At 34.5% G+C, this 27,610-nt stretch overlaps 2 protein-coding genes across 24 annotated transcripts in view; one reads left to right on the top strand and one right to left on the bottom strand.

Moving 5' to 3' along the window:
• The window catches only part of Tfg (trafficking from ER to golgi regulator), a 29,650-nt gene extending 10,207 nt beyond the window's left edge, over positions 1 to 19,443 (top strand). For 2 of the 5 annotated variants that reach the window (XM_074073009.1, XM_020183760.2), the window contains 4 exons: positions 5,433 to 5,600; positions 8,996 to 9,136; positions 15,230 to 15,328; positions 18,633 to 19,443. In XM_074073009.1, the coding sequence (XP_073929110.1) occupies positions 5,433 to 5,600; positions 8,996 to 9,136; positions 15,230 to 15,328; positions 18,633 to 19,012 (788 nt within the window). In that variant the 3' untranslated portion in view covers positions 19,013 to 19,443. Of the gene's footprint in view, positions 1 to 5,432; positions 5,601 to 8,995; positions 9,137 to 15,229; positions 15,329 to 17,848; positions 17,890 to 18,632 lie in introns of all 5 variants that reach the window. The other 3 variants (XM_074073012.1, XM_074073011.1, XM_020183761.2) reach the window with 3 other exon arrangements.
• A 241-nt stretch (positions 19,444 to 19,684) lies between these two features.
• Positions 19,685 to 27,610, bottom strand: part of Abi3bp (ABI family member 3 binding protein) — a 242,276-nt gene continuing 234,350 nt past the window's right edge. For all 19 annotated transcript variants that reach the window (XM_074073008.1, XM_074073007.1, XM_074073003.1 and 16 more), the window contains 5 exons: positions 24,848 to 24,927; positions 24,118 to 24,147; positions 23,063 to 23,224; positions 21,702 to 21,824; positions 19,685 to 20,891 (listed from right to left, as the gene is read on the bottom strand). In XM_074073008.1, the coding sequence (XP_073929109.1) occupies positions 20,776 to 20,891; positions 21,702 to 21,824; positions 23,063 to 23,224; positions 24,118 to 24,147; positions 24,848 to 24,927 (511 nt within the window). In that variant the 3' untranslated portion in view covers positions 19,685 to 20,775. The remainder of the gene's footprint in view (positions 20,892 to 21,701; positions 21,825 to 23,062; positions 23,225 to 24,117; positions 24,148 to 24,847; positions 24,928 to 27,610) is intronic.

A 27,610-nucleotide genomic window follows, 5' to 3' on the forward strand; every position in this document is an offset into this window, starting at 1 on the left:
TTATTTAAACAATTTTAAGTAATTATACAAAGAAAAATTGATTTTTTTTTTTCTGTTTTACAGATGACACATATCATTTACCAAAAGTTAAGATAAAGCAAGGTCTTTCAACAAATTTGAACTGTTACAGTTTGGGTCCATATGTTTTTAAAATGTGGACTGAAACCTAAACATGTGGTGGCTTGAAAGTAGATTTTATTTTTATTTATTGATAATTTTTGTTGATACTGGGATTTGAACTCAGGGCCTTGCACTTGCTAGGTAAGTGGCTTGAGCCACACTCCTAGCCCTTCTCTTTATTTTTCAGATATCGTCTTGTGCTTTTTGCCTGAGTGGGTCTCAGACCCTGATCTTCCCATCTTTGCCTCCCAAGAAGCTGAAATTGCAGATGTGTACCACCACTCCCCACCCTTGAAAGTAGATTTTTAAAAAACTGCTTTCTACTGGGTATAGTGGCTCATGCCTTTATTCCTGCCTACTCCAGCAGAGGTCAGGAGGATTGAGATCCAAGGCCAGCTGAAGCACAAAGTTTAGTAGGAGACTCCTATCTCAACCAGTAAAAGTTGGGTGTGGTGCCACTCATTTGTCATCCAGCTACGTGGGAAGTATAAATAGGATCATGGTCCAAGCTGACCTGGGCATAAAAGCGAGACCATATTCAAAAAATAACTAAAGCAAAAAGGGCTGGGAGCATGGCTTAGGTGGTAGTGCACTTGCTAGGCCTTGAGTTCAAACCTCAGTAGTGCCATTAAAAAAAAGAAAAAAAAAAAAAAACCTGCTTTCCTCAACTTTTATTTAAAATTCTTAGATATTTCACTTAAAGACAAAAACCTGTTGTTTCTAGATGAATTTTGCCTATAATTTTCAGATATTTATAACTACTAATTTTAAATGTTTAAGCCTGTGAAATAGCATTTTTAAATTTCTAGATGAGTGCATATAAAAGGTATAAAAGAAGATAATTTGTGTGAAGAAAGTGCCATGCATAATTCTTTGGAACCTTTAGATTCTGAGATATAATTCTATTTTTCTCTTCTGAATAATTTTGGAGTTTTCATTTCCTTCCCCTCCCCTTTCCCCCCTTCTTCTTTTCTTCCCTTCCTTTTTACTACCGCTCTTTCTTACCTCTTTCTTTTCCTCTTTCTTCTTTCCCTCCTTCCCTCTTTATTTTTGCTGAGGATTGAATCCAGGGCCTTGCACTTACCAAGCCATAAACCTAGCTCCTTGGTTTTCTTTTTAATTTAGTTATTTAATTTATGGTTTAAATAAAGATGCATTTTCCATAATTTTCCTCTTTCTTCTTTTAGCTGTATGGAATTGTGTTTATGGTAAATGCTCAATAAATATTTGGTGATTAATTAGTAACTTCTAGTTCTACCTGTATTTCAGAACATATTGGAGATTTGCTTAAACACTGTAATACCTTCTTAGCCAGTTTTATGATGAAACTTTTTTTATTTCAAGTGAAAGCAAGTAGCTTTTCCTGAACTCTTCCTCTCCAAACAAAAAAGCTGTGATTTTAGATCAAGAATCTAAAGAAAACATCAGACAAGTTTCTTAGAATTCATACATAGTAACATGCTTCAGTGCTATACCTCTGCAGTGGTTTTTGGTTTTGTGTTCCTCTATGAGGCAAATGATATGTAAGCTACCTTAGATACTAGGCTTACCTGTTGTGCTAGCTTTAGCAACTAATGGAACAAATAGTAGGCTAATGGACATACAGAGTGTTTCCTGATGGATTTGGTTTGTGTAAAGACACATAGATGGTAACAGCTAGTAGTGGTACAAGGGGGAATAATTTGTAAGTTGATGTGGTATGGTCTTGGGAATGTACCTTTGGGATTATAGGAGGGATATATTTGGGATTATAGTGAGGAAAATAGGTAGCAGGTAGATATCAATTTCCATATAATTTAGTAGCAGACCAATAGGTAACCAAAACCCATAAAAAGTTGAGATCCTAGTTTTAGGTCAGCTTCTTATACTTAAAGATTTAATTGCTATAACTATTATTTCCTGAATTCCTAATCTGTCTGTAATACTAAAAAATAGGTCATTGGCTTCCATTTGGTGTATTTCACCTTTTATTAGTGTGGAGTGTCCTTTATCTCATTTGAGCAATGTAAGTTTGAAGTGTACTTTGTCCAAGTGATCAATGTAAGTTTGAAGTCTACTTTGTCTAAGATAAGTATTGCTGCTACTGCCTGTTTTCAGGGCCATTGGCTTGGTAAATCTTCTTCCAGTCTTTCACCTTAAGTCAGTGCTTGTTTCTGTCAACGAGATGTGTCTCCTATAAACAACAGATTGTTGGATCTTCCTTTTTAATCCAGTTTGCCAAACGGTGATGGGGGAGTTAAGTCCATTAACATTCAGTGTCAGTATTGATAGGTATGTGGTGATTCCTGTCATTTAGTTGCCTTTGTTTAAGGGTTTGATTGTGTGCAGCTGACTGAATCAGTGTTAATCTCCAGTTCCTTGTCTTTTCTTCTCCTGTGGTTTGATACTGCCTGTCCTTTTATGGTTTTGATTGCTTTCATTTTCTATGTGCAGAATTCCTTGAAGAATCTTTTGTAGTGGTACCTCAGTGGTCATATATTGTTTTAGTTTCTGCTTATCATGGAAGACTTTTATTGCTCCATTTTTTGAATGATAGTTTTGCTGGATAGAGTATTCTAGGGTTGAAGTTATTTTCATTCAGTGCCCAAAATACCTCACTCCATGCTCTTCTTGCTTTTAAGGTTTCCATTGAGAAATTTGTGATTTTGATGTGTTTACCTTTGTATGTTATTTGTTTTTTCTGTCTTACAGCCTTCAATATTCTTTCTCTATTTTCTGTGCTTATTGTTTTATGATAATATGTCATGGGGTAGTTCTGATTTGATCAAGTCTGTTTGGTGTCCTGGAGGCTTCCTGTACCTGAATGGGCATAGCTTTCACTAGATTTGGGAAATTTCTGTTATTATTTTGTTGAATATATTATGAATTCCTTTTGCTTGTACCTCTTCTCCTTCTTCAATGCCCATGATTCTCAGGTTTGGTCTTTTGAAGGAGTTGGTGAGTTCTTGCATATTCCTTTCCCAGGACTGGAGTTGTTTTACTTATAGCTCTTCGGTTTTTCCTTTAATTTCCATTTTATGTTCAAGTTCTGAGATTCTGTCTTCTGCTTGTTCTAGTCGGCTGGAGTGGCCTTCAATGTGTTTTGTGTTTCTGTTTCATTCTTTTTTCTGAGGTTTTCCATATCATGGGTCGTTTCCTCTTTAATATTGTCAATTTTCATCTTTAATTCATTTAGCTCTCTATTTAGAGTGTTCTCTGTTTCACTTTGGTGTTTATTTAGGGCTCCTGTGAGTTCATTTATTTGTTTCTGTGTCTTGTATTCTTTAGTTTTGTTGTCTTGGAATTTCTTGAGTGCCTCTTTTATGTTTTGGTTGACCATGTCTAGTAACATCTCCATGAAATTCTCAGTGATTACTTGGAGGATTTCTTCTTTCAGAATGATCTTGTGGGCTTCATTGGGTTCCTTGGCATAGTTATCTTTGTTTTGTTGAAGTCTGGAACTGGGTATCCATTTTCTTAATTTTCCTCTGAATCCTGTATTAAATTATTTTTGTGGGGAGAATGGTTTCCATCCCTTTTTCGTCTTGCTATTGCTCCAGTTGGTACTGTGCAGCTATGTTCTTGATAGGCTCTTGGTGGTTTCAGTCACCTGTTTTCTTTACCTTGGTTTAATTTTGTTTTGTGGGTGTGTTGGGTTTTAGGTTAGTGTATGTATGCTATTTCTGTCCCTGGTCTGTGTGTAATTTAGTATTAGCTAATTCACAATAGTAAAACTAACAGAACAAAATAAAACAAAAACAAAAAAACCCCAAAGAAATCAACAGGGAGAGATGGACAAACAAACAGGAGACAAAACAAACAAACAAACACAAAAAAGATTCCAGGTTCAGAAACAATAGAATTTCAGTCTTAGTAGTTCTGGTGTTATTCCTTCAGCATCCAGTCCTGGTGTTGGTATTTAAGCAGAGGCTCTGTCTTAGTCTCACCAGGTGGTTGGGGAGTCTTGCCAGTTTTTTTTTCCTGTCTTTCAGTGGCAGCTGCTTAGTCAGCTCCTCCCTCAGTGAGGAGTTTGTATATTGTCCTCAGGTTCTGGAGAACAGCTCTGTAGCCCACCAGCTGTCCTGCTTTGGAGTTGGGTTTTCACTGTGTTGGTTTATTGGGGGCTTGTTTCTTTGCCTCACCCCCTTTCTCTGTGGCAAGGTCAGAGATCTGTCAGCTGCTCTCTGCTGTCAGTGTGTTATGGTGGTTTGCTGATTATTTTTCAATTTTGCAGTGTTGTTTGACTTTGGATATTGCTCTCTGGCTCAGGAGATGAGCTTTGTGGACTGCTTACCTGCCCTGTTTCAGGCTGTGGCTTATCACCTGTCTGTTGTCAGCTCTTCTGCCTTCCCAGTCTTTGTTTATTGAAAGTTCCTGAGGAGATCAGCTTATTGCCCCTCCCCTCTTCTCCTGTGGGCTTACAGCACCCCACCCTCTCTGCTGCATGTGCCTTTTCAGTTCTTTGTTTATTCAGTTTTTTTTGTGGGGCGGGGGGGGGGTCAGTCTGTCCAGGGGGCTATGCTGGTTTATCCCAGGGGTGGGCTGAGGGAATACAGCATGATGCTTGTTGCTCACCTGTTGGTATGCCGAATGTCTCCCAAGCAGGTTTGGAGCTGGCATCTGGTGGTGTGGGAGCCCTTCTATTTTCTCAGTGTAACGTGGCGTGGAGAAGCTTTGTATGGGCTGGGGTTTCAAGGTGTTGAAGTTTTGATTCTTCTTGGTGTTTTTTTTCTGCCAAGTGTGGCTCCAGCATCTCAGCAAGATTTTTGATTTACATACCTCATGCTGTCTGCTTCTGCACTCTCATCGCCTTTGGATCCTCACTGGTCATTGGTTTCCAAAACAAGTAAAATGTTTCTCTGTTAAAGAGCTTGCTTTGTTTTGAGACTGAGTTTTGCTATGTAACTTAGTCTGGCCTCAAATTCACAACCATCTTGCCTCAGCCTCCTGGATATGGGAATTACAGGTGTGTGCCACCACACCTGATTTAAGCTGATAATTCTTAGAGGAGGAAGAAGGCAATATTTTTGTTTTGGAAAAGCTGTTATATATTATGCATTTCTGTTTTCCTCCTGATTTTTCTTGGCAATACTGGGATTTGAACTCGGGGACTCACACTTGCTAGGCAGATGCTCTTACTGCTTGAGCCACTCCTGATTTTAAAAATAAAAGTATGAACAAGTATAAAGGAGAAAGTGAAAAGATCTCTAGTCCTGTCACATATACTTGCTTGGTTAGTTATGCACATATGTATTTACCTATCTGGTACCTTTAGGCTTTATTGAATATAGATAAAACGGAAACAAGTTTTTGTTTATTCTTCTTTTTTATAGATGCTGTGGATGGTAGGGAAGAAAAGCCTACTGCTTCTGATTCTTCTGGCAAACAGTCTACTCAGGTTATGGCAGCAAGTATGTCAGCTTTTGATCCTCTGAAAAACCAAGATGAAATCAATAAAAATGTGATGTCAGCGTTTGGCTTAACAGATGATCAGGTTTCAGGTAAGTTAGTTCCTGCCTCCCTCTCATCTTTACCTGCTCCTCATTCTTTTCTGTCTTTCTTTTTTTTAATATGTTTTTTTCTGAAAGTGATAGTAAAGCTTACTATGAAAGGAACACACTTTGAGTGGACTGTAAGTGGGTCACCTGTACAGAGAGAACAAGAATAACCTCTTTCCTCCTTTTTTTATTGAATAACTTGGGTATGATGAAGTGTGTAAATCTTACAGGTTCCTACACTAAATTTTTATATGTATATGTATCTCTGTAAAATACTAAATCAAGAATAATAGTGTCAGCACCCCACAGAGCTTTCTTTTGCCTTTTCCCATTCAGTAGCACTGTCCCCCTTAAAGAATAACCAATGTTTGGTTCAAGTAAATTTTATCAAAAGTAGTATTTAGAAAGTTTTTTTAAAGTTTATTTTTTTCACATTTTTATTAATGTCTATTAATTGTACAATGTGGTGTTTCACTGTTATATTCCCATACATGGATATAATATAGTTTGATCATATTCACTCACTCCCTCTGTTACCCTTTCTTATCCCCCTCTACCACCTCCCTTCAAAATTTTTTCTTGCAGTTTTTTAAAAATGAGTTTCATTTTGATAAATACCTACAATGTTTGTTCTTATTATATATCATAGAAATGAATTCATGTGATGAAAAAGCATTAGTAGTTATCTAAATGTGAAAACTTCAGCCAAACTAATTTACATATGAACACAAGTTTAACCTATTACCCTCACTCTGACACCATTTGCTAATAGTGAGTCTTTGAGCAAGTTTCTCAAATTCTTTTGTAAAATTATTATGCATCTAATGATGCTTTTGAAAGTAGAAGATAATGTATATGCTTAGTACAGGTGCCCAGGACATGGAAAACAATAGCTAGGTATAATAATACTAATAATTATCATCTTTTATATAATCTATGACTATGCTAAATAAGTCCCTTCTAGGGAATTGCCTCTGCTTTTTAGTTGGTATAGAGTTTTTTTTAGATTAAAATCTAAGATTATAATCTTAGATTTGTTGCAGGATTAAATTTTATTTTAATTTATATTTAAAATATATTTAAATTATATTTCTGATCTTAAATAAGAGAAATTTAAAATTAACAGATTTCTATATGGAGAAATGACACATCTGAAAAGCACATTTTTAGAGCAACTGAAGTATGAGTTAATGTTCCTTTCAAGTATTTATGCATCAAAAAATACCATACAGAAGAATGGATAGTTATGAGGTCAGGATTGAATTTTTTGTTTAACTACAATATATGCCAGACCCAAATAACATTATTATGATTTATATTACTTGAAGACAATTTTTCTAGTAGCTTTGTATGTTGAATTATAGTGGGAAAAACTATACGCATAGACAACAGCTAGGATACTTTTGTAGATCTTCTGGTGTAATGTGAAACCCTCAAGTAGCATAGTAAATGCTGAAATGAGAAGGAGGGATGCTTACCATCCCTTCTTCTATTACAAAAATAGAAGAAGCAACATTAACTAATAATTTACATATATAAAGGAGGAAAGAGGAGTCAAAGTAATCTATGTTTTTATGATTACACAACATCTTTTGTGTGTATGTATTTATCTGTATATAAGTAAAATGGTAGACAAAAGCTGTCATTCATTTTACTTTGCTAAAGTATTATCACTGCTATAACTCAATGTGGTTCTCATTAGCACTGGACTGTTAGCTGCCAACCATGTGCCCAATACAGTGGTATATTATTTTCTCTTGCTGTGACAAAATACTTGAGGAAATCAACATAAAGGAGGAAAGATTTATTTTGGATCATTGTTTCAAAGGCTTCAGTTCATGGTCTGTTGGTTCCATTACTTTGGGCCTGAAGTAAGGCAGAATATCATGTTGGCAGAGCATGTGAGGGAGGTTGCTGCTTACCTCATGGTGGCCAGGAAGCAAAAAGAACAAGATGAAGTGGCTGGGAACAAGATACAGTCCCCAGCACCCACTCCTAATTTTCTGTCACCTCATAATAACCTATCAGGTTATGAACCCATCAGTGGATTAATCCATTGATGAGGTCAGAGTCTTCATGACCCAGTCAATTCCCTAAAGCCCATAAGCTGGCAACCAAGACTTTAGCACATGGTCTTTGGGAGATATTTTAGATCTAAACCATAACAAGTGATAATTTCTGGTGACAGATCAGTGCAAAAGATAGAACTCAGGAAGTTTGCCTGCTAGTAATAAGTACTTATATGAAATTTTCTAAGTGGTAAACACTTTTATAAGCTTTTGCTATAGATCACTTTTATAAGCATTTGCTATAAACCCTCTTAACTCATAATCCTTACAGTAGCTTTATAAAGCAGGAATTAGTGTATCTTTTTATAGATGAGGAACCCTAAGCACAGAAAGAGATTATGTACCATGCCGAGTTAAACAATTAGTGTTAGCAGCCCTGGGATTATAACCAATGCAATTTGCCAACACAGCCTGTGCTTTTAACCACTCTTCTTTTTGCTAAAACAAAAATAGCTTAAAGGAGTAAGGCATATCTGTAGTTATCTTCACCATATCCTTTTTTTTTGACTACCGTAATATTGAAACTGTAGAAGATTCTCTCCATTCTGTCTACTCCATTATCCTGGAAGAATTTGAGTAGCTATATATGTAAGTTAGAGTCTGAGGCCTTATGAATCAGACAAAAAGAATCAATAATCAAGACATGGCCATAAGAGCTCACAAGCTAAGAGGAAAAGTGGGAACTGTTCAGAAATTCAAAGTAGAAGTTGGTTTGGGTCTTTATAAAAGTAAACTGTATAGAAATTCACTATTGAATAAAGTATGAATCAAGAAGGCTTACTAGAAGTGTGGAATGATAAATGTTTTTTTAAAGAATGTCATATTTTAATATATGCTATATTTAAATATATGGGAAGTGGAGGGAAGGGTTATTAATGAAGTAGAGGCCAAAAAATTGTTAGATGTATTGTGAGACTAGGGAGTAGGTCAGTTTAGCTGACGGAGGGAGGGGAATGGGAGAGCAGGCATTGGGAGAAATGTTTAGATCCTTGAATACCTAGTTAGGGGACTTGAAAATAATTTATGGGCAGTGGAGGCCTGTTAAAAAATGAAGTGGATTTTCAGTTGATGTACAAAGTAGATTGCTTGGGGTAGGGGACTATTCATACTGCAGACATGAGTTTTGGTATTTGCAGGGGGAAGGTGATTCTTGAGCCTGGAGTAAAGGAGAAAATAAAAGTGTGGATTTAATGTAAAAGGCTCCATTCAAGGTGATATACTTGTTCTAAAGTAATTTTATTTTTAGTGTCTTAACTGAAGCTTATTTATTGAGCTTCCTGGTGAAAGACCTTGGGTAGGGTGCTAAATTGACTTTTCATGACTACCTAGGGCCACCCAGTGCTCCTGCAGAAGACCGTTCAGGAACACCTGACAGCATTGCTTCCTCCTCCTCAGCAGCTCACCCACCAGGAGTTCAGCCACAGCAGCCTCCATACACAGGAGCTCAGACACAAGCAGGTCAGATTGAAGGTAAAATAGAGCTTAGAGCCTATGTGTGGGAAGGTGCATGTGGAGAAGTATTATTGAGGCACTGTTGGTAATGGTAAACCTGTTATATATGCAGCTATGCTATAGAAACAGCATAAAAAGTTTTCATTTACTGACATGGCAGGAAAAACAAAATGTAATCTCAGGTTTGCTTCTGATGATTGAAAAAAAAAAAAAGCTAAAGAAGTGTTTTAAGTGAATATAAATACCAAGTAATAGATCAGGAAAAGTTTATACTATTTACTACTCAGTGGTAATCCTTGAGGAGGAAAGTGAAATTAAGAAGTGTGATTTTACACTTTATTTTGCATAATACTTAGGTACTGTTTTATCCCCCCACCCCCAGTACTTGTGAGTTATTAGTTTTTGTAGTTGAAAAAGATTTTTTTAATGTGATAAAACATAATTTTATTTTCCTTTATTCATTTATTCATATGTGCATACATTGTTTAGGCTATTTCTACCCCCTCCCTCTCTCCCTCCCTCTACCCCCACCCACTATGATAAAACATAATTTTAGCTATGTATTATCTTTGTAATGTAGAAGACTTTTAAAATAGAGTTAAAACATAATTTTAGTTAGGTAGTATAGACTTTTTTTGACAGCCCATATAAAGGGCTTGTATAGTTAGCAATGGACTTCAATAGAAAATGGCAGTGTTATTTTAAGTCACAGTTTTCTTCAAACGGTGTGCCCTTGGGTAAATAATTATGTATCTGTGGGTTTTGATATTCTGTCACTGATCATGAATGTGAAAATCGGACTAAACCATTGGTTTCAAACGAATGCCTATAGTCCTGAGTAACTTGAAAGCTCAGTATTTAAAACCAGTAAAGGAATCATTTCTGTCTTCGAAATAGCTTGAGGAGCCACAAGCTCAGGACAGCAACTGAAATGGCTTATTGAATGACTTGGAATTCTCAGAGCATGGCTGACTACTACTGATCTCCAGGGTGCCTTCCTGATATTATGATGTTATTTCTGTGGAATGCCCCACAATAGGACTTTTAAAAACAGTAAACACCAGATGGTGCTCTAACTATTTGTATAAAAGGGTCTGGTGAAAGTTACTCAACACCAGAAGCAAGTGACTCAGGTTCTCAATCGTGTATGTATGTATATCTGTGTGTGTGTGTGTGTGTGTGTGTGTGTGTATATATATATATATATATATTATATATATATATTTTTTTTTAGATCATAGCCTAAAATAAACTGACTACTTTTGGGTCAGAATCTTACCGTCCTGTGGTGATGCTTTCATAGTTGTTCATTGAATGAATATGAGTCACTAGGGACTAGCATATGGTATTTTGCTAATGAATGGTTTGGGAAGCATTTCTTACTGCTTAAGCCTTTTCTCAACTAACTTTAGTTATAGTTATCCTCTACTCCAAAATACTACTGCCAAAATTAGAACTAGAACCAAAGTAGATGTGAAACGGGGAGGCAAAAAGCAAAGTTTGAGTGTGATGAGTGTTAAAAGCTATCTCAGGTAAATTAAAAACCATAAGTTCTTTTAAAAATCCCATTTTAAGCTGAATGATAGGTAGAAGGATAATTGTAACAAGTAAAGTAAGATTTGATATTATTTATTAGATTTAAGGCTCCATTAGTAATATCTCAAATTATCTTTTGAGATTTGCTTTAATTGAAAATTTTCAAATAAGTAAAATTATAAGAGTATGAAGGATATACAGTGAAAATTCTTTCCCACCACTGTTTCCTAGCAACTGTGTTCCCTTTTTGAGAGGCATCAGAGTAATAATGTTAGAACTACTTTAGAGAGGCATTAATTATATGCATTGCTGCTTTTTGCTTACATTTAAACATATAGTATAAAAGTTATATAATTATTAATATATGTCATCAATCAAACTATTAGTGACTGAACTAGTTCTAGATCAATGTTGGTCCAAAAGAGTTATAATAGAAGTCACATATGATTTAGAATTTTCTATTAGCTGCATTAAAAAATTTTTTAAAGGTACTATTAGTTTTAGTAATACATTTTATTTAGCATGTGTAATATATCAGCCTGTAATTACTAATTTAAAAATGTCTTCTTGTATTGTGTATTGGAATGTGAGATGTGACATCTGTTTGAAACATTTCAAACAACATACACCATATTACAATTCAGACTAGTTGTAGATGCTTAACAGCCATATGTGGTAGTGGCTTTTGTGTTCAGTGTAATATATAACTAAATAAATGAACTATAAGCATTTTAATAAATACTTTTTGATGTATAATGTGTGAGTCCTTGACATTGCCAGTTATTTAGATAACTAGTCATAATTAAAGCAGATTTATCAACAGAATGTACTTAATAATTGATTTATATGATCGCTTATGAAATAATCCAAAACAAAATTAAGACTTTTCAGTCATTACTTAAATTCTATAAAAGGATCTTATAAATTTTTTCTCAAGGACTGTAGTCTTAATATGTTGTTCAGTTAAAATGCTCAAGCTGGGGGTGTAGCTCGGTGGTAGAATGTTTGCCAATCATGTGTGAAGCCCTGGACTCCATCACAAAATAAATTTTAAAAGGCTCAAGAAAATTCAGTTATACATCACTTAGTGACAGGAGTACTATCTGAGAAATGTGTGATTAGGCAGTTTTGTCCTTGTGTGAACAACACAGGGTGTGTTGATAACAAATTAAGATAATCACAGTGTCACTAGATAATAGAATCAGAAGGGACCACTGTAGAATATGCAGTCCATGGTTGATGGAAACATTATACAGAACAGGACTGTTCATCATTTTAAAAACCAAAATGGACCATTTTACAATCTTCAGATAATCAATGTCTGTCCTCCTGGTAAACTGTATAGCTTGATAGTTCCCTAAAACTAAGTAAGTGGTAATGAGAAGAGCACTAAAAGCACAAGATCAGGAGGTATTGCTAAACCAAAACTAAGGAGGTGCAAAAGGATAAAATTAAAATCTGGAAAACTATATGTCCATGTAATGGAAAGTTGAGTAGACTTTAAAAATTGCTTTTCTATTATGTAAATTTTGAAACATCCCCATGGAATAATCATCTCTTCATGTACCCATCCTGCAGTTTTGACACTTACTAGCATCTTGGCATTCTTTTAATATGCCTGAAGTCTTTTATTATTTTTTAATAGCTGTCATCTCCTACATGTATCCAGAGCCAAAGCTGAATATTACTTATTCCTGTGTAACTATTGCCCCCAAATAGATGCTTAAAACAACAAATTGCTATTGCCCACAGTTTCAGAGTCAGAGATCTGGGAGTAGCTTAGCTCTGGGTCTCTCATGAGGTTACAGTTGAAACGATGCTGGGGTGGTAGTCAGCTGAAGCTTACCCAGAGCTGGAGGATTCAGTTCTTTACCACCACACCTTGACCTTTCTGTGAGATTGCTTTGGCCTCCTTAATAGGGCACCTTCCAGCAGAATGAGTGATCAAGAGAGAGCGGTAGAAGACGGCTGTCTTTTATGACTTGCTGTCAGAACTGTCATCATCATTTCTGTAATATTATTCCCTTGATAATACAGCCCTACTTAGTGTAGAAGAGACTACAACAGGGAGTGGATACTTATGTTTTCATTGATTATTTTTTAGTCATTTTTTTAATTACAGAGTTAAATCTTTCTAATTTCTAACAATATAAAAAATACCAACCCATTGTCATATGCTATCCATGTGCAGAAGTCATTGGTAATCATGGAGGCTGACTGCCACTCTGCAACAAAGTATATTCCCAAGAAGTACATTCCCACTGCTTTGTTTTTGCCTGTTCTTTTTCTTCCTAGGTGCTTTTTAAAAATTACTTTTTACTTAATTCTGTTATTGATTCTTTTTGAACATATCATGCATAAAACATAACTTACATATTTTATTACTAAATATTACATATTATAAAGTGTCTGTACCTCATGTTTTTTATTTAATCTGTACTGTAGATTTTTCCTTTCAAGTTTGTTAGAGATACTCTTTTTCCTTTTTTCACAATTAAGCCCAGACTTAATTAAATTTCAGAACAATGGGACAGAGTCCTATTTGGTCTTGAACAATGGGTGTAAAAATTAATAAAAAGTTTACTTTGTAGAGATGGAAATAAACTTCTAGGGGTGGGGAACTTTTAGTTTTAGGAGTGGTGTTTTTCAAAATGAATTTGTAGCAGTTTAGGAGAACATACCAAATAAGAAAGAAAAAGGAAAAAGCAGACTTTTAAGAGTCGTACCTATACATTTTTATTGAGGAGAAAAATTACACTGAGCATGAGTTCTTTTTTTTTTTTTCGAACTGGGGATGGAACCCAGCGCCCCATGCATAACACTAGGCAGACACTTAATCACTGAGCTACATTCCCAGCCCTGAACATGAGTATTTGATGACAGTGGTCTATTTCAATCTCATCCATTTTGAAGATGCCTAATATTTATACTAAATGGGATAGCATGTAGAATACTTCATAAACTAAAGCTTTGGAGTTAGGTGGGATTCCATTGTTGGTTCTTAGTTGTTGATGGTTCTGATTTTTTTTTAAATGTATTTACAGCCATTTGCTAATTTTTGCTTGGTGGAGTCAGTTGTCATTTCTGAGAATTAGAACTTATTGTCATACATAATTCTCCCCCTTGGTTTTAACCTGCTTACCTTTTTATTTTAGATTCTAGTCACTTTTAATCAAAAATTACAACAGTCCAGGATTCAGGTGGTGCCTAGATTTAGTTAACTTTTGTGCTACTTTTTATGGTGTGTGTTAGTTTAAACCATTAAGAAAACATTTAAGAGTTAATGGTGTAGCTCAGTAGCAAAGCGTTTGCCTAGCATGCACTGGGTTCCATCCTCAGCCTCACCCAAAAAAAAAAAAAAATTAAGAAACTTGTTTTTTTTGTCACTATGTTTGGGAAAAGGATTAATAGCTTACAAAATCGTTGACCAGATTTTATTTTTATTATTTAAAAAAGCATACAACTGCTTGCTAGAAAATGAGCTGAATATAAATATAGGCATATCTCACTTAGTGTTGCCCAGTTGACAATAGCCAATACAGTACAATGGGCTCCATCTCTTGATCTAAGCCTGCGAGTTCAAGCTGCGTACTACACGTGTATTTCAGTGGCACTCCCAAATGTATTTACTTTTTTTTCTCCTTAGTACTTGTCTCACTTTCTGCCATAAGTATCTGATTAACAAGTCATTTGAATATTTTACAAAAAAAGAAACTGACGTAGCATTATGTTAAAGATTTAAATGCTAGCTAACTGTTAAAATGTGAGATTTATTGTTACTGTAGGCACTAAGTTTAGTTAAATCCATTAAAATACTGTAAAGAAGTAGAGATGATAATGACCAGTAAATCCTTACTGTGATTTGAAAAATCACAGCTTATAAGTGTCTTAACAGAGTTATCCATAGAAACTGTGGTTTACTGGCCCAAGTAGGATTCCTGTGTCCAAGAACATGTCTCATGTGTTCAAGAGATCAACCATTATTAAAAGCTCAGTGATGAACCATGTAGATTTCATCAAATTCCATATAATTTGCTAGGATATTCAGGTATTAGATATTCATAGAAAATCAAACTTATCAAATTCAAAGCATTTGAGTTCTATAATGAAAAACATTCTTTAAGGGATTCATTTATGTGGTAATAGTGATCCAAACCTTTAGAGGATAAATATAGCACTTTGGGAAAGATTTAGAAGCTACTGATAGTATTTGCCCCATTTCTCATATTTTTCTTTATTGATTTTCAACCCACCTGATTTTTACTGAACATAGCAGGATGTATGGCATATGGTTTTGAAAACATTTGTTTCTCTGGAATTTATGAAGTAGTAGTGTTGTAGCATGTAATGCTTGCTGCCAATTAAAGTTTTCTGGAGTTTGTCCACAGTGGAGCACTCACACTTCTTAAATTGTTCATTTTTCTCTTCTTCATGGACATTTAAAGGGTAACAAACACGTTGTATGTTATTACTTAGTGTGTTTATGTACTTGGATGGGAAAAAATCTAAACGCACTTAAAAATACTTCTCTCTGCCAAGTTAAACTACCTCTTTTCCTTTTATTTTCTTTTTTAGGTCAGATGTACCAACAGTACCAGCAGCAAGCTGGCTATGGTGCACAGCAGCCTCAGGCTCCACCTCAGCCACCTCAGCAGTATGGTATTCAGTATTCAGGTGAGCAGGTGTCAAAAGGGAGTTGGTTGTGGTTTTTGTTCTGTTTATATACTGACTAAATTTTAAACTCTTCTTAAATACTTGATTCATAATACACTGTCATAGTAGGTGTTAAGTATTTATTAGGAGAAACTATTCATTTTATATATATTTAAATTTTTACTTAAATATTTTAGTAGAAATAACATTTCAGCTTTCCAGTGGGAAATAAGATAATTATAGTAGTTTATTCTATAACTTGTAGGATACAGTTTTAATATAAAGCTGTCTCTTAACATGATGTATACTTAACCTCTTAGATAACTTAGAACTGAGAAAAATTGAAGATTTTCCTCCATTTATATGTAACACAGAATTCTAATTTTTGGTACCCATAAAAATAGTTCCCTCACATACAGGAAAGTGATCTTACTAAATAAAAAATAAATTAAGCTACTTAGATGTTCAAATCTCTTGAAAGTTTGTAGGAATACCAAAAATAGATCATACAAATAAAATTACTGAAAATATAATTTAGGCAACTAAGAACATTAAATTTAGTTGTTTCAAATAAGATTTCCTGAGTAATTTGTTTTACTACCTGTCCACTAAAGTTTATCTGCATTTAAATATGATAAATTTCTTTAATGTAGCTTTAGTTATAATTCAGGTAATATTTATATTTTGGTATTCAACTCTTGTTTTACAGTCAAATCTAACTATCAAAATTTCAAGCGTAATTAAAAATTATGTAAGTTGAATCTCACTCAGTGTATTTTATGGAATTCTATGTTATTAACTAGAGTGGATGTAAGTAAATTATAGCCTACAGTCCAAATCTGGCCTGTTGCTTGTTTTTGTGAGTCAGGTTTATTAAGACACTTGCATCCCATTTATTTCTGTGTTGTCTTTGCTACTTTAGCAATTTAATGGCAGAGTTGCTTAGTTGCAACAAAGGCACAAAGCATAAAATATTTACTATATGATCCGTTACAGAAAAAGGGGCTGACTACAGCCCAGACCACAAAATTTTGTCATTAATTAGAGTTTGGCATTTTTAACATGTGTAGCAATTTTATTTGCTGTAGAATGATTTAACCTGTGGTTGCTAGCTTTAATTGTATAAAATAGATGGAGTGAACTTAGATTATGATATTAGCAGTAAGGTTATTTTTAGTATGTAATCCTTTACATTAAAATCAGTGTTATAAATTATATGACTTACAGAAATAATAGAGCTGAAGAAATCTAGTCATCATTTGATATAGGATATTTCAGACCTCAACTGTGCTTCAGAATCTGCCTGGGGAGCTTCTTGGTGCCTGGACCCCTTTCCCATAGATGTAGTTTCATTTGTTTGGGGGTGGGACTCAGGCTTTAGTACTTTAAAAGCATCACAGGTCATGTGTAGCTGAGGTTGAGGCTACTGACATTGTTTTTGTCACTCATAATAAGTTTCAAAGAGCTGATGAGTTCTCAGAGGACACTCAGCCATTCAGTGAACAGGCTGGACCAGAACCCAGCTCTCTTGACTTTGTAATTCAACACTTCCCTATATCATTTTGCATTTTCCAATGTAGATGAGGGTAGTAAACATCTTAGACTTTGTGTAGACTATTTATTGACTTTTAAAAGAATTTCTGTTTCTTGCAGTTTCTTCATCCATAGTTACTCATTTATTTGTGTTCAGTGTTTTTGGGGAGAGCTTGGGGAGAGGGTTGACAAGTGGGAGACTAATAAACATGATAGAATCATTGCCACATTATATTCAAAAACCTAGTTGGCTGCTAGTGAAATGGTATATTCAGCCCTTTGTCTCCTGAGCAATAATTATCTCATGGTAGAGATAAAAGTTTTTTTCTAGTAATAATTAATTACTAATTATAAGTAATATAATTAATTACTAATTATTAAGGATCCTGACTCTCTCTATATTTTTTCTTTTTTTCCACCTCTCAAATGGAGTAGACATTTTTAATATAAAGCTAAATCCATGTTTTTCCAAAAATTTATAGTAAAAAAGTTAAGCTCGAAAGTTTTAAGTAGAGGGTAGGAGAAATTGTATGACATTCAAATTTTGAATGTCATGAATTGATTTTAGCTCAGTATTTAGATACTTCCATGAGTAAAATGCTTAAGGTACTCATCTACTTGTTAATAACTAAGCTTGCTCTTAATTTTAGTCAGGTCTTCACTCTGAGTAAAATTTAGTGCTTTTCAAATTATCTTTGTATTTCTCGTCTCACTAGTTCTATTAACTTGACTTTGAGAGATAAGGAAATAATAATTATTCTGCTTCGAGTGGTGGTGATGGTAACATTGGACTGTTTTTGACATTGTTGGTTTGCCAGTTTTCCCTTTGACCTTTTCCAGTTTTGTTCATGGACTATGTCATAAAGGTTTCTTTCATGAGTAAATTTTGAACCCAGGTTCAAGGTGAGTTCAGAATATACTCAAATTCATTCAATCCTTTTTTTTTTAAATGCAGGGTTGTACATATTTTAATAATTGTCTTATGTATCTGGTATTTAATGCTGACAGGATTCCAGTCAATGGAGAGGTTTCATTGCAAGTAGCTGCAGGTGTGTTTCATGGTAGAGATAAAAGTTTTCAGTGAAGCCAACTTTGTTTTTTAAAAAATTACATCTAGTTAATGAATGTAGATGTTGATTTTGTGGGGCATTATGGTGGTGTTTTTTTTGTTATGCTTTACTACTAAGTCAAAATTTTGAGTTGTAAAGACAAAAAGCATCAGATACCAAATATAAAAAAAGATTTAAGAATTGTGAAAATGGTACTTAGTATTTATTTTTAAATAGTTAAGATATTATAGGGTGAATAAAATATTTCATTATTATAACATGTATTTGTAGCACTGTTTGATTTAAAAATATTCATTCTCTGCAATTTGGTACTGTTAAATAGGTCTCGCCCAAAATCTGATTAATGACTATTTAGCTTTTACATTTTTGATTTTTGTAGAAAGTTTGGTTCCTTCATCTATCATTGAAGTAATCTACTCTATATAGGAATTATGTTACAACAGGAATTTGCTCTCAAGGATTATATAATATTAAAGCAGTTATAATGAGAATACATATAGTGATTTTAGTTTAACATTGGAAGGCTTTACAAAATGCCTCTTTAATAACTAGTGTTGATCTTGAAATCTTTTATGATGGTCTGCTATCCATTACATAAATATTTGTGAATAAGTTTATTAAATTTTTAATCATTTTTGGTCCATAACAGTAAGACTTAATTCTCTGGAGAATTTTACCAAAGAGAAACAAGATAAATATGTTACTTATTTTGCCTTTTTCAGCCAGCTATAGTCAACAGACTGGACCCCAACAACCTCAGCAGTTCCAGGGATATGGCCAGCAACCAACTTCCCAGGCACCAGCACCTGCCTTTTCTGGTCAGCCACAACTGCCTGCTCAAGCAGCACAGCCATACCAGGCGAGCAATTATCCTCCACAAACTTACACTACCCAAACATCTCAGCCTACTAATTATACTGTGGCCCCTGCCTCTCAGCCTGGAATGGCTCCAAGCCAACCTGGGGCTTATCAACCAAGACCAGGTTTTACTCCACCTCCTGGAAGTACCATGAACCCACCTCCAAGTGGTCCTAACCCTTATGCACGTAACCGCCTTCCCTTTGGTCAGGGCTATACCCAACCTGGACCTGGTTATCGATAAAGAGGCTCAGATACACTGTTGAATATAGCTAATAGCTAATTGCCTCCCAAAAGACTCCAGTACTATTTTATTTTAATTCGTATTGAAGTTCAGAAATTTAAAAAGCAGAGCATTTTTTTATGAGATCATTATTGCTGTTAATTGAAAGTATAATTTGCTGGAACACAATAAAAGACCAAAATGAAAGTTGTTTTCTTCCCTGCTTAAAAATGTAGCAGCTTCCTAGTTATATTGGAACACTACTTACATGTATGTAAAGTGATTGGCTTTCTAGCTTCCCTTGTTCAGAGGTTGTTAAAATGCTAGGTTGAGATTTACCACTTGGCTTTTTACTATTAACATAATGTACTAAAGTAGAGCCCTTTGAGAAAATGACTAGACATTATGTACAAGATGTAACATTGATAGGCTAATAAAGGTGATTAAATCCATTAGTGGTCTCGTAATTTAATTTAGCCCTTAATATTTTGTACGGAAGGAAAAAAATAACAGTTTGGATTTAATGAGGAAAACACAGTGCTGTTTAGTTTTTGTCCTTTGAAAGAAATACTCAACACAATAGATGCACTATTAAAAGATAGGAGAGAGGTTTAGTAAAATCTGACTTTGTGATTTTCCTTTTTATGGAGATAAAGGTATATTTACATATGGTAAACCATTCAGAAATAAAACTCAGTTTTAAAAAAAACTACATCTCTTTATTGCAAAATTTATGCTTGTTTAAAAATACAAAATGTAGCGTTTATAAAACTGAAGCATATTGAAACGTAAGCATAGGGAAAGGTCCTGTCAGATAGAGGGTGACAATGCAATATTCCCATCTCCCTCTCTAGCATGAAGGAAAGCGATGCCTTCTTTAATGAAAACAAATCAGATTTTTGTTACAGCTTGAATTGGACAGAATTACAAATATACTCTGTGAACAGTCATTCATAGAGGCCTTGCATATAAATATATAGCAAATATCTTGTAAAATGGTAGGGATCTCATGCATGATCTTTTCATGCTCAGACTTCACATTCAGTCTCTGCATACAGCGTGATCAGAATAATAAAAACAACATGAAGACAGTTGCTTAACAGCATAGTTTGACAGAGAATATTCAGACATTTTGTGGGTAGAGGAAAAAACTATATCTTCGAAACATTATATCAGATTCTCAGTGGGTTTTTAGCTGAAATAAAATTTACTGATTCAAATAAATTTTCAATAATTTGTAGTTTACGGAAGTGTATATTAAACTCAGATAATCTGTTCAACTGTTGCTAAAAAAGTTGAAGTTTAAATAAATGTAAGTATTAGGACTTTTTCTTTCAGATATATATCTTGAAGATAATTTGATCTGATAAGTTAAAATAAGTAAGAGATTTATGGAATTTACTCACCAACAGGAAGTGTGCACATCAATAAAAGTAAATATTTTTAAAAGCATATGATAACTTTGATGTTAATTTCATTATAAAAGTATCTCAAAACATCATTACAACATGTGATAAATAATATACAAATGATCTCTTAAAATACATGAGTAGGGAGCCAGCTTCCCTAAAAATGTTATTCTGTTATTATCTTGCTTTCTTAAAATGACTAAAACCTGATAAATATTTTCAGCAATCTTTTCTAATTAACATCTAATACTATTAATTAGATTGCAGATTTTTATACACAGTAAACAAAATACCTTTGAATGAATGTGACAACATAGTATTTCCAATCCTTTTTTTTTTTTTTGCCAGAAGTACTTTGGAGCATGATTACAGCATCTACCATTTTCCAGGAATTGTGGTCCCACATTCATACCACTGGACATAATTGATCTGGGTGTGACCACCTATTTCTCCAAATTGGACAGGTTCCTGGCGAACTGCTCTGAAATAGCCTAAGAAGGAAAATAGTTTAGTTTTAATAGCTGCTATGTATTTTTGCCTTCACTCTGCTCATAGATTGAAGGCTATTGTTAAATGGCTGAGGCTTACTCTGAGTGAAGCAAAGTAATTTAGAAATTAACAGCAAAAGAGGTTCAAGTGTCTTTCCTGGGGTATAATGGCTATCTAAAAATCATAGGACCTGAAAAATTGTTGGCATTTGCCTTAGCAAGTTAGTATGGGATGGTTGGTAGTATCTGAGACCAGTTTCAACTGTCCATTAGTATGTTCACAGATCGCTAAGTCATCTCATAGTATGTCTGATATAATCTAAGTACCAGTGAACAAAATGTGTTATTGAAAAGTCTAATTGAATAGTTAAAAGTATTTAAAGAACCTCCCGGTATTTCCTGAACAATTTGGACAATTAATTTACTCCCTCTGTATTGCTTAGATAAGGATTAAATTAATTTTTTGTCTTTCAGTTCTCATTACCCAGCTTGGTGCTAATATGTCTTTGGCATGTTATAGAGGTTATTCATTTCTTGGCAGAATTGTTCTATTTTAATTATAATTATTTATTTATAAGATAATAATACTGTGTTTCCCATGTATGGTAGTAAAAAATTTTTCCATAAAAAATGTTAAGGGAATGAATACTGCAGGTGTGCGCAGTATGACAAAATCCATAAAGGCAGTACATGAAAGGTTTAAGTTTGGGAGTGATCTTTTATAGCTGATTTTTGTGACTATGGATTTTCTTGGAGTACATTCATATATTTTCTGAGTTTACTCTTGCTTATTAGGAGAATCAGAAAGCATACCTTCTTTGGTGGGTAATTGGTCAGAAGTGAGTTGCTGTCCTGTGCGGCCATCTAAAAATGAATCCACAAACTGGCAGTGATCTTCTCCATGGCCCCTCTGATCGCCTATGTTATAAAATTTTCCTAAAGAAACAGAAATTAAAATATTACTTTATCTCAGATATGACAGCTCTGAAATAAACTGTTTCAAAGACTCATCTTTCCTGTTCTTGCATATTTTTTTCTCTTACTCCCTAGTACAAGCCACCAGTGTCTCTTAACTGAACTGAATGTAATCTCCCAACTGGTTTCCCTGCTTTCACTCTTGACTCCTTATATTCTTTTTTCCCCATCCTTTTCAGAGATTAGAGATTTTTAAAAATGCAAATAAGGTGATGTTACTCCCTTCCATAAATCTCTCCACAGTCTCCCATTATACTCAGAATAAAGCTTAACATCCTTACCTGATTTAAAAGGTTGACCTGAATCCAGCCTTGTCTGCCTGACTCTTTACTAAATCTCAGCCACACTGATGGAACTGGCCAGGTATGCCTGCCTCAGACCTTTGCATTTTTTCTTTCCTGTCTCTACTTTGTGTCTAAACCTTTGTGTGGTTGTTAACTTCTCATAATTTTCTTCTTAGCAGAAGTGATACCTTTTCAAAGACCTATAAAACCATTCTGTCTAAAAGAACTTCCAATCTCTGTTTAGCCATTTTCTCTTACCCTTTTAAAAACTCTTCAAAGCACCAATATAAAATTCTTACTTACTTGAATATTTGTTGTCTTTTCTCTGCTATGGAGAGGAAGGAGGGTTAAGCTATATGAAAGCAGGGTTGTGCTTTGTTTACTGCTTTGTCACCAGCACCTTGAATAGGTTTGCCTGGTACATCGTAGACAACATTTGTTGAATGAGTGAACCAATACCCATCTTTCTATGTTGGGGCGATCCTTACATTTTTGTTTAAATTTTTACTGTATGAATACAGAAGAAGAAATGTTAAACTTGGGTATGGAGCAAGGGGTTCTGGCATCTTAAGGATGTCAGATTCCTTCCACGATTATCATTAAATGCACTCATTAAGTCAATAGACTTAATCCTTGGATGGCTGTGACAAGATTGAGTTTGAATGCTAATGCCTATACATTAAGTTTGCCATAATGGCACTGTTTCAAATTGCATTTTCAGTATTTACCGTCTAATAGCATGTCTTTTAAGTCCTTGTTTTCTAGAATGGTAACTTTTGCTCAGAGGAAAGCTTGTATAAGGTGCTGAATCACCCCTTAATGCCTAAAAGTCTCCATAGAAAAAGCCAACTTTTATAATAAGGCAAAACGTTTCTCGAACACAAAGGTTCAAACAGGGCTGGTAGCCATGCTTACCTGTGAGGGAATCACTCAAATAAATCTTGTATCTGAGAGAGTTGCAGAGTTGCACTCCTACAAATTTTTTATACCAGGTCCTTTTGACATACTGTTTACCCTTACATTCTGAATAAGAGTCTGAATTAAAGGGTCTTTCAGTCCAGATGGCATCTCTTCCTGCTGCATAAGGAAAACGCATGGTATGAGTTCAGCATCTGCCTCTTGGGTACTGAGGATCTGACCTAAAACTTTATAAAAGTCCACAAAATTCATTGCCAACTAACTGATAGCTGTCCCTCTCCCCCCAATACTAGGTGGTGGAGCCAAAAATATAAAGGTTTAAGCAAATAAGCCCCCAAATAAGTTCCTATAAATAGATAGTGGTATGTTTAGGGGGTTGAATAGCCTCTGCAGTGTAGATGTAAAAACTATCCTGTAGCAACACATTTAGGGTTCTTTTTTGCAGCATATTGTAAAATTAATATGCCTTGTTATTAAAAGTGGAAATGTTGGCCAGATTTGGTGGTTCAGGCCTATAATCCTAGCTACTGGAGATAATGAGGATCGTGGTTTGAGGCCAACCCAGGGAAAAAGTGTGCCAAACCCTATCTCAACCAATGCATGCCTATCATCCCAGGTATTCAGGAAAGCACATATAGGAGGATCATGGTATCCAGGCTGGCCCAGGTACAAAGCAAGACCCTTTCTTAAAAAAAAAAAAAAAGAAAAGAAAAGAAAGGAAAAAAAGTGTTCCTGCATAGCAAGTACAAAGCTCTGAGTTCCAACCACCAGTACCACAAAAAAAAAAAAAAAAAATGTTATATCTGGGCTTAATTTTTTTCTTAAAACAGGAAATTTGAGCTAGCTTAGTACCTAAGTGAATGCAGGTTTCAAAATGTCTGACTTGCCACTAGACTCTCAGGCTGTCAGTGTTAATGTGTGAGGTAAACATTCACACCTGATGGATCTTGTAAAAAGGCTAAATACAAAAACATGAAATCATAGCTTTATTTCTACTATGCATATTTAGTTGAGTCAATTTAGTAAAGCTTCCCACTGAGACAGGCACTTACCAGAAACTGGCTCACTCACTCTTGGATCAGCTGAAAAGAAACAGCAAACACAAAAGTTAGCCTTTTAGGTAACTTTTATTCCAGTGGCATGATAAATAAGATAGTTAAGTTTTATTTGCAAAATAATACACTCTTGCTAAAGACTAAATTTGAAAGTTTGTTTTGTGTTGGAAATGGTTCTTGAATAGAATAGTGTGCCAGGTATTTCACTGTGTCTTTTATATGTGGTTTGTTGATTTTCTATCTAGCCTTCAATTTCAAAAGGTTCCTCTCTTAGTTTGATTTTAGAAAAATGATTTAATGGTAAAGAGACCACAGTGTCATGAACTTCAGTTGGTATAAAAATTATGCAAATAATAATACCATACACAACAGATGAATTTTAGTATGAAATTAAAGCTAGGGATGCCTAGAAAATTTCACAAGACCTTCATGAATTCTCTTTGTTGATGTACTCAGTGATATTTTAATTCTGGACATAAAGTTCATTCATTAGAATTTTAAATACAACTTTTTCTTTTTATCTGACATGCTTTTTTTTCTTACATCAAGATACATGAAGAATAGTATAAGTGGTGTTGCCAAAAAGAGTGCCTTTTTTTTAAAAAAGGAATTCAAGAGACTCGAGTACACAATGTTTAGCGAGGTTGCATACAAGGTCCCTGACAAACATTGCTCCGTTACTATGTCACTGCACATTCCTGTTGGGAGTTCCTATTGATGTACTTACCTGATTCAGTACTGAATGCCACTGTATTGCTGACTGGGCCCTCACCAAGTGGGTTTTTGGGTTTCACCTGGAATTCATAGCTGCATAGGAAGAAATAAAAGTAATTGTAATATATTCTTAAGGAGTGGGAAGCAACAATATTTCCTTGTTACACTGACATCCCTCCTGATTTGATTTGGAATCATGGTGATGGTGAATGGGCAACATATATTCTGGAAGCATGTTTTACTTTCTAAACATCTTGTCTAATGTTTTGTATGAGAAAAAGATTAAGTTAAAAGAGATGGTTGTCTTTTAAAACCAAATTAGTAGAAATAACTGGGCAGGTTTAAGGACATATAGAAAAGCTAATTTCAATAGCAAGGAACCTTCCTTTCCTTTAAATACCAACTGGAAAAGTTCTTTTGTATTTCCTATTATCCCAACCCTGAATATAGCCTTGAACTTAGGCAATATTCCTCAGTATGGTACTTGGACTACCTATAGAAATTCAGGATAAGGTGGCAGTGGAGAAAGGGTCTAAGATACAGATTTTTTTGGTTCCACTCCTGCTACTGAATCTGAAGAAATTCAGATGGGAATTTGCAAGTTCTTAAGGTGAGTCACATGCCCACTGGTATTTGAGAAGAACTAGACTAGCTATGGGAATAAATACACATGAAAAAAGCTGGTTGTATATCCTGGAACTCAAGTCTGCTGTGGATCCCAGGAAGCCACAGTGTTTGATAGTGCACTAAGAGCACAAGAACATAGACAGACTTTTCTCTCTCAGCAAATGACATTCATGCTAGCCAGACCCTTAACCCTTTATTTAAAACAAAAAAACAAACAAAACCCAGATCCTTTGGAATTATAAGTAACTTTGATTCTATTCTTAGGAATTATTTATTAAATTATTGTGCAATTGACAAATTTTATTATGAGACATAAAAGTAAATATTTTTAAGAAACTCAAATAGTAAAACAATTTGCCATTTGCTCAAAATTGTGTTTCTTTCAGCAGCAGACTTAGCAGCAAAATAACTGAATTTAAAACTAACCTGAGTTCTCTGATAATACTGTGAGTCGCAGATTTGTACAAGGTTTTCAGAAGAAAACAAATAATTTACATCTTTAAGAAGTTTACAGTAAAAGAAGAATGCAGAACACATGTTTTATAAGCAAGTGAAAAACAAAGGGATGAAAGTTCTCAGTTTGATACAGATGGTACCCCAAAAGAAAGAACTTTGGGAGGATGGTTCAAGGAGTCAGTTTCTTGGTCACTGAGGCACTGCATTCAAACTGCTAAGATCTAGTACAAAATGGTAGATTGCAGTGTCATAATAATGACAACCTTTTTAAAGTGTGTATTATGTGTCAGATGCATTAATCATTCTGCATACATAAAATAGTACAAAACACAACCCCAAGAGATATTCTAATTTTCAACTGTGAAAAATGTGACTCATAACTATTGTACTATAATTGTCTTTGCTTTTCCAAACTTTAATATGGGGATCAAAACTTACCTTTCCTTATAGATTTAATGAGTGAATGCAAATGAAGTTTAAAATTGAATAATTATGTTATTTATTCTAAGAAAATGCTAATATAAAAACACCTATGTCATTCACTTAAATAAGTCATATATACATCAAGTGTTTCATGTGGGATATTTTCCAGAGATTAAATTCTTCTTAAGGCCTAATGGCCTCAAGACAAAATAAAACCAACACATGCACATGCACACACACATACATGCACATAGGATCACAAAACTGGTCAATTGAAAATGGAAGAAAAAAGTCACAGGCATCTGAAGTTTGATTCAAGTGGGAACACATTCCACATTCATTCCAGACCATGGCCTATATCCCTGTACCTTATAGCTTGAATCATCTCCACATCTTTTTATTTTATAGTTATTTACACTTAAGCTCCATTTGTAGCAAAGTCACGTTTCCCTTTTTTTTTTTTTTTTCTGTTTGTTTTTGGCCAGCATTTTATGATACCTGACAAGTTTGGAAGAAATAATTTTAAACCAAGTTTAATTAACATGAGGAAATTTTTGGCTTATTAAAGCCCACATCAGCAAGAAATATTTATGATGGTAAAATCTTTCCCCCAAAGCATATTTTCTCACAAGATGAACGACACTATGCTTTAAGAGTACTGTCTCAGAGAAAATATTGATTGTACATAGGAAAGAAGCATAGGATGCTATTTAAAGTGTTCAACAAAGTTATTTAAAATAAAAAAATACTGTAATTAAAGCTTTAAATAGAAGTCTTAGAAAATAAAGTTGACATTCTTTAAGTATTAGAACAAAGAGTACTAGCCAAAGAAATGCAAAAGGAGAGGACATAAGCAAATTGGAGGATTATTCCCAAGAATACAGTACCCAACTGTAGGTATTTTAGAAAGCAGGGGAATGGAAGGTAGAGAATTAGCCCAGAAATTGAATAAGAAGTTTCCTACCACTGAAAGATGTGAGATTCTAGATAGAAAAGACCTACTCTGCCTAGCAAAATGAAAAAGGAAAAGGATTAATTAAAGTTCACAAATTGTGAAATTTCAGTCCTAGGAAGTAAAGACAAGATCCTAAAAATTCAGAACAAAATAATGGGTAAAATTCAGAACAAAGCAATGGGTCCCACTCAAAGGATCAAGAATCAGAATGATGTTGGACTTCTTAACAGCAGTGATGGAAATTAGAAAAAATGAAACTTGGCCTTCAAAAGTCCTCATTTTACCATAATTTTATCCTAAAATCTATCCAGCTAA

This window comes from Castor canadensis, chromosome 5 (assembly GCF_047511655.1).
Source record: "Castor canadensis chromosome 5, mCasCan1.hap1v2, whole genome shotgun sequence".
Lineage (NCBI taxonomy): Eukaryota > Metazoa > Chordata > Mammalia > Rodentia > Castoridae > Castor > Castor canadensis.